We start from the raw sequence: 12,237 nt of genomic DNA on the forward strand, positions 1-12,237 counted from the left end.
GATAGACTTGCCTCAGCAATACTCCCACTTGGAATAAATACTGCATGTCCTGCTGTCTAAGAAACATAAGTTTTCATTTTTTCATGCAACTGAATTTGTTAAAATTAGACTAACATGACTAACAGAAATCCAAGCCAACATTGCTAGAACAAACACATATGAGCTTCTCACTGCTCTAAAATTACTTTGTTTTGATGATGGTAAACATGCAATGTGGAAATGCATTTTTTGGAAAGTATTCAAAAAGATCCAGGGGCTAGGGAAACTGCTCTTTGTTGGTTACCTATAGAGCTGAAGGAGAAAAAGAGAGTCCTGTAAGAAGTGATACACTGCAAATAAAAGCAGATTCCTTCTCTGAACCGCTTTCTGGATTCCTCTCTTGCCCTTGGTTCTCCAGGGGAAAGTCAACTCTGTGAAGCCTCTTTGGAAATAGACATAATCCTGAGAATGCTTGCTTCTTTAGTGAAGTTTAAGACAAATGATTCCCATCTCCACACCAACACTATATTCTACAGTAAATACTGCTCTTCTGAAATTCGACTAGAAATTACTTTCGTAGGGGATAAATACATAGTTACTGTGAAAAGGCCAATCATGAACATTCTTAAGAGAACAGTTAGGTCTAAATCTGGAATAATAATATGATCAGATTTGTTTTTCTTTGCACCCAAACTGCATTTCAGCTGGTGCTGCTATTGCACCAAAGTGTTATAATTCTTTTACAGTCTGCAGAATAAAGATGTATACAAAAGCAAAGATGACGTCCAAGATGTGGATATATATTTCAACTTACACTGTACTGAGTTGTTCCTTTACTGGGTATAGTTATTTTTTGCATTCATTGTAATAAAGCTTTCCACAAAGAAAATTAATAATACATCCAGTATTTTGCAGAATTAGTTCAGTGCTGAATGAATCACAGCCACTAATACAAAAATCTTTCTATGTTTGCTTTCTTAAAAACAATGGCTTACATGTTTCAGAGGAGTTACATTTCTCCTGTAATTGAATACTGTTATCCTGGGGATGTTTTTAGGCTCTTTAGCCAACACTTTTATAAAAATAGATTAGATGAATGAGAAACTGACTCAGACACAAAGGCATATTGGTAGCTCACTGATGTGTCCCAGTCTTGAGACACTGAAATGAAAGGCCTGCTTAGGAGACAAATGCAGGAGTGGAGACTGCTGTCTGGAAAAAACACTGAAGTAACCAACTAAATATCTCTGAAAGTCATAACTCAGATGGCCATTTAAACTGGACTTTGGGGTAGAAAAGCTCAGCAGAGCAGATTGTGGATCCAAAGGACTTATACGCTGGGAAGCAAGTGAGGAAGTACCATGTATGAAGTATGGCTTCATTCCAAAAGCAACACGAAGGGTTGAGAAACTAAATAAAGGTATGTGAGAGGTTATCACACCATGTGTACTGTTTATAAAGAAATGGGTATAAGAGAATCAAAATTTGAGGGGTTTTAACCCACAAAAAATGTAGTTGTTTAGTTGTCTTTTACAGTGAATAAAAGAGAGGAGTTAGTAACAGAGATCTCACTAGAGAAGTGATTGGGGACCCATAGAATTAAAAAAAAGATCATGCTGAAAAAAAAGCAGAGAGCCAGTTTTTTTGGCATCCCAATCCAAAATTCACAGAAGCTAACAGGTTCCATCTCAGGTGCCAGAAGAGGGAAGGTTCTTGTTTAACAGATGCTTTAAGCAATTCGTTTTTCTAGGATCAAGGCTGATCCACCGCACAGAACGAGGCTTCAGCACTGCCACAATATTCTCAATGAGAGGAAATTTGGGCACAAACCTCTTAGCAACTAACACTAAACAGGTAGGTATGTGTGTATATATACATATATATAGGCATGGAACTATTCAATAAGGACAAGTGTGGAGTCCTGCATCTGGGTAGGAATAACACCAGCACCAGTACAGATTAGGGGCCGCCCTGCTGGAAAGCAGCTCCATGGAGAAAGACCTTGAAATCCTAGTGGACATAAAAGTTTTCAATTGAACAGCAACGTGCCCTTGTGGCCCCCCAAGAGGGCCAATAGTATCCTGGAGTGCATTAAGAAAAGTGTGTCCAGGTCTACGGAGGTTCTCCTCCCCCTCTACTCTGCCCTGGTGAGATCACACCTGGAATACTGCATTCAGTTTTGGTCCTCCCAGTTCAAGAGAGACAGGGATCTACTGGAGAGAATCCAACAGAGATCTACAAGAATGATTAAGGGACTTGAACATCTCTCCTGTGAAGAAAGATTGAGAGAACTGGGGTGTTCAGCCTTGAGAAGGAAAGGCTGAGAGGGGATCTTATTAATGTGTAAAAATATTTGAGGGGTGGCTATCAAGAGGATAAGGCCAATCTCTTTTCAGTGGTGCCAAGTAATAGGACAAGGAATAATGGCTAATAGCAAGAACATAGGAACTTCTTCCACCTCAACATGAGGAGAAACTTCTTTACTGTGAGGAAGATGGAGCACTGAAACAAGCTGTCCAGAAAGACTGTGGAGTTTCCTTTTCAGAACACTTTCAAAACCCACCTGGATGCATTCCTCATAGGTCTGCCTGAGGTGATATTGCTTTGGCAGGGGGGTTGGACTAGATGATCTCTAGATTATTCTTCTAAGTCCTAACACTCTATGATTTGATTCTATGATTAAAGTGTCCACTCAAAGAAAACCAAAAAGTATTGCATCTGAAAACATAAGGAATCACAGATTCTGAACTGTTATATCACAAAATATAGCTAAAGAAATACATAGATTTTTGAAAGATTTTTTAAGAGATGGTGTGAAAGTGCCTCATTTAATAAGAAAAAGTTATTTGGGGCTTTTTTTGATTTTATTTTGTTAGCTTGTTTTGGGTTTTAGCTGGTGTTGCTTTTGATGCTTAGGTCTAAAAACTTTCATTTTAAGCCTGTATTTTTTTATACCTTTTTTATTCGTGATTTTTCTTTTTGGACTGAAATTGCTCACGCGTATCCTCGCATTTGCCACTGCAGACTGCTTTGACAGAAATGCATTCTCAATTTGATTTATTGCATAGACAAAAGTACCAGGTATTTAAAATAAATTCTGCCCTATTTATATTCATGAGTGTTTCTCCCCAAGATGTGAAGGTAATTGAAAAGAAATATAATGTAGAGTAAAAAGTAGTGAAAAGAAAACATTTTATTAAGTTAGCTCCTAATACAATAAAATTGGAAATAAGCTTTTCTTTTAAAAAGCGTCTGTCAAATACCTCTGCTTTAGAGAATAAGCATTTCTTTGCTAATATACAAAAACCTCAGAAGTAAAATAATCCTTAAGTCTGTTAAACAACATTTGCCAGAAGTTCATGACAGAAAAAAAGGCATAAATGTATTCTTCAAAATGTGTTTGACAGTGGGTCACAGGATAGCTTTTCATTCTCTTTTACTAGTGAAAATAGATGGAATTAGGAGAGCTTTCCAAACTTAACACAGTAAAAGGTAGATAAATAAACCTAAATCTAGAAATCTTTCCCAAGTATGTTAGCTAATAAAGAATTGCAGCTAGACCACTTTACTGAAGCAACTTGAAAGTATAGTGAGTGGTTTGACAAATGAACAGCTTTATCTGACTATCCAGTAATTAACCATTAAAAGAACATGATTACATAGGCTGAGAGATCAAATGCTTCAGCAAGAGGTTTCTCTTCAACACAAAGGTATGCACATTCAGCATGTTAATCAACTTAAGTAATGGATATCATTAAGAATGTACTTACATTAGGTCTTAATCCTGCTGCCATTTCATAATACTTTTCAGCTTCTCCATTAAGACTGGCTTGTCTATCAGGACAGAAAAAAAATATTAAGCCTCATTTTCTACAGGTTAAAAAAAAAAAAAACAACCCAAAGAAACATAGCTAAAACCAAAATAGTGCAACTATTCCCCACTGTTTCAGGATATTACCCTAATAAATGCAAAAAATACACCAATCTAAAAGATTTTTTGGTAGTTCACTATGTCCATTATCACAAATCCTCCTTGCATACCATAATTTCTTTTTAGTTCTGAAATCATATTAGTACACAACGGATTGAAAAGCAGGAGGCCAAACACTCATCTAAGGCAAAACCAGAGATGTATCAGTCTTCATCAGAAGAAAATCTCTTTTTTTGTAGTTTGCCACACTTGAACAGTAAATTATGATGCTGTAGATTATATAATACTGTTCCTTTATTTGTGCGTCCACAAGAATACCAGCATTCCATTAAAAAAAAAAAAAAATTAAAAAATCAGAAAATACAATGATTTTTCAAAAATAGGCTTCCATGATACAGGGAAATAACTCAGAAAAGTTTTCTGACTTCAACAATTATTCATATCAGCCTGAGAGGGGATATAAACTTAGATCTCATATCACAGGGGAACAACATGAGTTTCTGAGTACCTGAAACATTATCAGCTCACCTCTTTTCCTTACTAATATAGACAGCATCTACATTCTCCTAGTAGGCTGGTTTTTTTTTTCTGATTTTTCAGTTTAGTGCCTTCAAACAAAAATGCAGTATGTTTTGCAAAAAGAAATCCAAACATTTTTGTCTCAACAGGCCTTTTCTATCTCTTCTCTCAAACTCTTCTCCTTTTGCCTCCACCTTCTTAATTTCCCTCCAACAATTATTCATTCTGGCTTCTGTCCCAATGAATATAAGCTGATCACATACATGTCGTGAGGAAGGTGGAAAATGTGGAAGAACAACAAAGCAGCCTCAGGCTATTTATCTGGGGTCTTTTTTCCTATGAAGAGCTAGGTCCCTTCATAGAAGAGTTAGGACAGGAAATCTTCAGCATATTTGTATTTGTTATGTGATTACAGATGTATTTTTGTGATACAAAATGAAAAAATTAGAAAACAAGGATAACACTGAGTAGGGTTCTCTGATTGTTTTAACCTTTTCTCCTCTGCTTCCAAAAACAGTCACAAGTTGAAGGAGCATCAATCAAATGAGCTCTTGTAACTGGAGATTTTACCTTGTTCATTACATGAGCTTTTACATGCTTTCTTATTCAGTGATCTGATTGTGGTTTATGCTCTCATCCACCCAAATTTTTAACATTAGCAACATAATACATGATAGGCAACTAATCCAAATCAACAAATTTTGACAGTTATTGGTCTTGGGAGGAGAAAGGGAAGAAGGTTAATCCCTTTGAAGTTTCTCACATAATTCGTGTGCATGTCAAAACCACTTCCTGACTAGAAATTTGCCAAGTAGAACCTGGTTTATACCTGTTAACTGTTTTAAATTACTTTAAACATGTATCATCAACTCAGTGGTTGAAGTGGTTAGAAACAATTCAATGTCTGAAAATATTCATTTAACCTGCATCTGGATCATTCCTACTGGGCATTAGTAGCACTTGAAATGACTGAAAAAACCCATAATCTCATACTTCCAAATTTTAGGATTTACTACAAGGCATATAAAATGAAAGATGGCACAAAGCTTTTTGGTTTTTTTTCCTTTTTGCACAAAACTGTCGGAAAAAAAATCATTTCTGAACATGGTGAAATTCAGTACAATAAACAAGGTGCCTTACCCAAGAGGCAGATACAGAAGGCAGATACACTTCACCTCCAAAAAGAGTTTTTAGGCATGTGAACGTGGAAGAAATTGAAATTGTGTCTACTTTTAGCCAAATGGAAATACATGGCTTGTTTCAAGGTGTACATGCCACAGGAAAGCAAGGGTCATTGACTCCTAATTTGGAATCAGTTTGAATTTACAGTTCTCCATTATAAACAGTTTATAGAAATGAATGCACACCACACTAAGCTGGTATGGAAAATGCTCGTGTCATTACCGGGGCATTCAGCAGCAGTTGCCTTAGTTATGACACGGCAGAACTCTGGTCCCTATGTCCACTGGAAATTTAAACTAGAAATTTGTTATGTTAAGCCCTGGAACGGCTTTCTTTTGAGAAAAATGAAAGGCACAGAAGAAGGAAATTTCAGTAACACCATTCCACAAAGCAGGAAAGGCCTCTGGATCGATGTCAAACAATGCAAGGACACTACTAAAGGAAACATATCTCACATTAGACTAAAACATTAGATAAAGTGTTGATTTTAAAACAGAAAGGAAGGAAAGGAAGCAAGGAGATGTTCAGAAGACAGTGTCCTTTTCATAGTTACAAGCTATAGATCAACCTCCTATCCTAAATGTTTTCAAGAGGTTTGACCTTGAAAACACATCTAATTTGCCCCATTAATTGCCTAGCATTCAATACTATTTTAAGTGATAAATTTGTCACCTCTTTTTACTCTCTCATATCTCTTAACCTGAGCCTCTGTACCTACCAGTTCCTTGTATTTTGTTCCAGTTAACTGCCACTAACATCTCATAAAAGCCCTTGACAACACATTGCTCTTAGGTTTCCTGACAGCCAGTTATATACAGCTTGCATTCATTTTGAATCTTTATGCTGATCACTGAAAAATGTATTGCTTTAAGAGACACCACCAATTTGACTGGCTTAAGTACATAAACATGTGATGAGGAAATGTTTATTTTTAACCTGCCTATTGCTTGGCACAAGGCTTAAGACTCTTGATTTATTTTGTTTTTTAAAGTGAAATCATGGATGTCAGTCCAGCTATAAAGAAGTTTTCTTCAGAGATTCTTATTTTAAAATGCTGAAAGTTAATACTTGTCATTCTTAATCGGTCTTTATGTGTTACAACAAAATCATAATCAGATTCCATACATGTAACCCTTCATCCACATTTTTTGTTTTACCACAGTTTAAACAAAATTACATAGACTATATGCTTAGCCATATATACCTACCTATATATTTAATCACACGGACAGTAATTAAAGAATGAATAAAACCTATTTAGGCAATAAGATAGGGTGAACTCGTGCCTATCAGACTGCGCCAGCAACTGCAACACCATGTTTGAACAGTCAGTGTAGTTTGGAGACTCAAAATACTCCCACAGAAATTCACTGAAGACCATGTCATCTAACAGTGCTGTAATTCCAACTTTCATTTTTAAAAAGCCTATAATTTTCATGTAACATGAGTGTTTCCCGGAGCATCCCACTATCATACAGAATCGTGAAAAAACCCCAACCGTTCCTACAAACCATGCTTATAAGCAAAGTCATTCTTTCTATTCTTGTTTTCACTTGAAGACAATATGAAGCTCTTCTGCTGTTTCTAATTAGTATGACGATGTCTCTATACTGCCATCCATCATCCTTAAAGTAATCATCCCCCTAGATCCCAGGAAACCCATCTCATGGCAGCTCATCTCAGTATACAGCTACAAAGTGAAACTTTGCAATGTAATCCATGATTCAGTCATTGAAACTACAGTTACCATATGGCATTGCAAGTACCTGCATCAAAACATAAGCTTCAAACTAAGGCTATAAGCAAGAGCATAGCAAATACTAATGAAGTGAAACACATAACCAATTACTCTTTTAAGAAGTGCCACCCAAACCTGACCCTTCAATGAAGCTGTCTGGGAAAAGACAAAAGAAACCAAAACAAAAGCTTGTTGAGAAAACAAATTTTACAGCCAAGTATGCTAAGAGACTGTTACAAAGAAATTAATTGCATTCATCCCACATCTCATCCGTATTACAGATTACATGATTAATCTGTTATTGCACTATCAGGATCCTACAGAAGTCATCTAGGCAAAAAAAATTGGAACAGGAAGATCTCTCAATAATGCAAACAGAACGAGCCCATTTTTTTTTCTTGACTTCAGCTTCAGATTAGTTACAAAGAGAAGAAGTAAACAGTGTTGGAATACCTGACAGAAGGAGCAAACTTGTGACTGCTACACTGACAAGATAACTGTAAATGCAGCTATTGTTTTTAGACACAGTTAGCAATTCTGTTGCAAATTTAGGGGGGAAAGCACTCATACCATTACACTATTCAGTCTATGCATTGTTCAAAATTCGTTACTTTTTAAATAGGTTTCATTTTAATTTAATCTTCTTTTTTTAATTTCTTTTTCTTTTTTCTTCCTCAATGACTAAAGGAATTTCATAAAAGAAAATATTTTAGACTTGAAGAGTGTTGTGATTGTTTTCAGTCCAAACCATCTGTAACCCAACCTGGAAAGAATTTTCATGAAATTCTGAATATGTTTTTGAATCTTGTAATACTCCTTGGGCTAATGGTGGAAACAGGAGTACGGCAGGAGGGAAAGATGATTTCTTTCTAATTCAACAGTGTACCATATTCTACATATCTGCTCTGAAAAAAAATAATTAGAATTTACACAATAATCTGAATTGCTGTTAATATCTCCCAGTCATCTTGGACACCTTGCATAATCCACATAAATATCATTAATGTGAATATCACTTCTGTTAATCCACAACACATCCTTAAAATTTATCCCTTCTGTCTCACGACAACCAATTCACTTCCATTCCCAGCGAACTTCTATAAAATATTTTCTATCTCACAGCTGAGCAGTTCATTCAAAATTTGTACTTTTCAGTCAGTTTTTATAGCTCTCTATAGTACCAAAGAGCAGTTGGTGACCTTCTTGAAACTGTTACATTTAATAATGTCAGCCTTCCATTTAGGACTGTCTTTAGCATCCATAGTTTCTTTCTATGTCACTGTGCCAGTTTAAGTACTCTCTTCTTTCCTTCTTCCTTTCTATCTTGGTTATCTGCTTTCTTCTTGGAATCAGCTCTCCATCAAGCTAAGTATCCTAAAAAGCAGATTCTTCTGAAGTCCCACAGATTCATGATGGATTTGTAGCTGCTCTGTCCTAATGTATACATACTCACCCCCTTGTCCAACAGCTATTATGTAAGCAATTTATTGAATAAATTGCTAAGTAATGTACTGGACAAAGGCAGACAACAGAATTGTAACCTTTTAGGAAAACTCAGATCATAATACATGTGGTTTTTAGCAAAGACTTGGCAGCACTGAATTAACTTTGCCATCCTGACTCTTGCTAAATCCTCCAGACCACTTTAGACTCCCAGAGGGTATTAGGAAGACATTACAATCTTCCACAAAGAAAGCTGAGTATTTAAGTGAAAAATTACTCCAACTTGGTATCCCAAAGGAGCCCATTTCAATTCCAGTTAAACTAAACCACTGGGCCTTTTTAAAAAAAGGATTTTGGTTTGGTGGTTTTTCTAATGCAGTTTAGAATCACTGAGCTCAACATTGGTCAAAACCTCCCAAAGTGTCCTCTCCCAACCAGATCAAGTAGGGTAACCATGGCTGACATCCATTAAAGCAGCATAGCTATAAGCAGTGGGAGTTATTTCAGAAAGGTTGTTTAGGGGCTTATTTCAAAGTTCTGGCATAGAACACTTCATTTTGGAACATGGTCATTTAGCTGAAACGGATTCTTCATTTAATACCATTTTCTTTTCCTTTCACCTTGCAATCCAATAGTTAAAAGTATAAAGAGACAAGTGAGATATCTTTGTTAGAGAAAGGATTGCAATAGCTGTTTTGTGCTAAAGCTTTTTTTTTATTTCATTTTTCATGCATTTTCTAAGCATAGATATAATCAAGTATTGTAATAGCTGTTAAACGGACAATAGACAATAATTAGATAGTTATCCTAGAAATAAGCACAGAAAACAGCTGTTACGTGAGTTTAATGAGAATGTTCAGGCAGCAGGTTAATGTTACTGACTATCCAGGTCTGACAGCTTTAAAAGGGGGGGTGGGAGGGGGGAAGTTTAAAATTGTATTCTATTCAGATAGAAAACCAGAATTAAATATAAGACTACATTTTAAATCGCAGATTCTGATAATAACATTAAGTGCTCCCATGAGTCTCGAAGTCATCGTTAGCCTGGAAATATTTATTTAATTTCTAATTATTGTAGTGTCCCCCAGTGATATAAACATAAAATGTTATCTTTTCCATATTCTCTTGTTACATTCAAATCAGAAATACGGTCTATTATTTGTAGTTGCAATGCATCCTAAATATTTTAAAATTAGGTGAGAGATGAAATTCAGCTGAAGCTTCTTCACAAGAGAAACACTTGTTCTTGTAAGCAAGCAAAAAGGATTACCTGCTTGTGAACAACAGAAATTTTAAAGGTAAGAAATGACAATATAATGTACAGAAATTAGTGCTAAATCCTGCAAAAGTTTCACTCCAACTCATTTTATCTTACTAGTAATGTTGAATTCTCAAGAGAGTTGATGGGCGTCAAAAAATACACTCTGTAAGCAAAGGCCATAAAGACATTTTTCCTCCAAAAACAAGGAGGAAAATCAAATAAGGCAGATGTAAAAGCACTAACCTGAGCATATGGGCTGCATTGAAAACAACATCAAATTCCGTATTGTCAAGTTCAGCTGCTTTTTTTGCCATCTCAGCTGCTTCAATCAGGCGGGATTCTTCTAGGAGGAATTGACCTGTAATAGAGTGCATGAATGTGAACACAAAGAAAACTACTAATGGATAATAGTTATGGATCTATATTTTTCTATCCAGTTAGGAAAATAAATTAAAATATAAGTAAAAAGTCAGATATCTCAGATTTAATGCTTAGTCATTTGTTCATCTGCTCTGGACTTCAGTATCTTTAAAATGCGAATATAGAAAAAATGCAGGAAGTACAGCAGGTAATAATTAACTGCAATATTTGCAGAATGTATTTAGGAAGAGTAAGAATGATAAAGTAAAACTCAGCCATGAAGAACCAATACTCTCAACCTCCAAGTAGCCTACAATTTAATAACTTGCCCTTCTGCCTGTACACTGATCTTCCCATCCTCAAAACAAAATTAAGTAAGAATAGAATCTTTACAATTGAAATATATTGCCATTTTAAAAGCAAATCTCACAATTACATAAAAATATATACTGCTATATATATATACAAACATATTTTTAAATTATAAATGATACTTTGCTTTAAAATTATTTTATTTATATATACACCTCGATGACCTGTTATTTGATCACGTATTTCACTAATATTAAGAGAACAACAGACAGTTTTTTACAAGTTTCCTACATGACTTTTACAAATGACTTCATCATAACCATTAAACCGAGCTGAAGATGAAAAATTTAGCAATTCAGCATTAGCAAACTAACTAAAGTACAGAAGTTTCAAAACTAAACACACAACAGCTAATAGATCTCTATAAATTAGTTTTTCTCTAAGAGGAAGAAAAAACACTTTGGAAGGTACTCAAACCACCTTATGTCTGCTCATTTAGATTATTTTTTCACACCTAATTTATAAAATGTGTTATTTTTGGATAAAGAAATTTTCAAAGGGTTTCAGCTGTCTAGACTCTGTGTCTATGTAACTTTATGTCTGGAAAAGGTATCTTAAAGTATGGTGTTCATACATTCCAGCATCTCATCCTTCCTTTTTCATCTTACTTTGGATCATTCATTCATTCAACTAACAGTTTACTAAGCCATCACTCACCACAAACCTCTTTAGGAATAAATTATTTCCTCTCAAGGCAAAGGATTTTCCTTTTTTCTTGTTTTTCTTTTATGTACTATATGTACATACAGAAAATCCACTTAACCAGATCTAGCAAGGTCTGAAGGGGCACAGTGAATCCAGTGATGCTTTCAAACAATGAACACATTTGCAGAAGGAATTATATCATTACAAAAAGTGATGAAAGACAGCTTTCACAGTTTTTTCCTATTTCTGTGAATACATTTGGACTTAGCAAGAGATGGAACACTGTTTACTCAGCAGTCACTATATCTTAGTTAGTTAGATCTGCAAAAAGCCTTGGAAAAACACTCAAGTGTCTTTTTGTATTCATAACGTAAGGTTTGCTTGCTTTAGTTACATCCACACTCCAGTATCTGTCATCCTTTCATTATGATGCTTTATGCTCATTGATTCCAGAAGCAGATAATTTCCAAAAAGGCTTTCTCACGCAGAACAATATGTAAATAAATAAATAAAAAGAGAGAAAAAAACATAAAAAGAAAACATAACAAGAACAGCCTGGATCATAAGAAATTATTTTGCCTTCAGAATTAGAAACCATTGTTTAAGCCATTAATGGAAGTCTCTCGAAGGGAATAAAACTGTTGACAATAGCTACAAGGTTTTGTGGGTTTTGTTTTGTTTGCTGTTCGGGTGTTGGTTTTTGGTTTGTTTTTTCTTTTTTTGTACCACAAAAGGGTAAGTTGTATACGTAGCAGGACAAACTCAGACATGAATCTGAACATTCTCAGGCAAGTAAATCTAGCCAAC

The 12,237-nt window shown here is 35.3% G+C and overlaps 1 protein-coding gene across 1 annotated transcript in view; it reads right to left on the reverse strand.

Moving 5' to 3' along the window:
• TMTC2 (transmembrane O-mannosyltransferase targeting cadherins 2) overlaps positions 1-12,237 on the reverse strand; it is a 248,761-nt gene that overhangs the window by 19,003 nt on the left and 217,521 nt on the right. The window contains exons 10-11 of the mRNA XM_071765939.1: positions 10,297-10,411; positions 3,750-3,813 (exon numbers count right to left, since the gene is read on the reverse strand). Of these exons, the coding sequence (XP_071622040.1) occupies positions 3,750-3,813; positions 10,297-10,411 (179 nt within the window). The remainder of the gene's footprint in view (positions 1-3,749; positions 3,814-10,296; positions 10,412-12,237) is intronic.

The sequence above is a fragment of the Heliangelus exortis genome, chromosome 1 (genome assembly GCF_036169615.1).
Source record: "Heliangelus exortis chromosome 1, bHelExo1.hap1, whole genome shotgun sequence".
NCBI lineage: Eukaryota > Metazoa > Chordata > Aves > Apodiformes > Trochilidae > Heliangelus > Heliangelus exortis.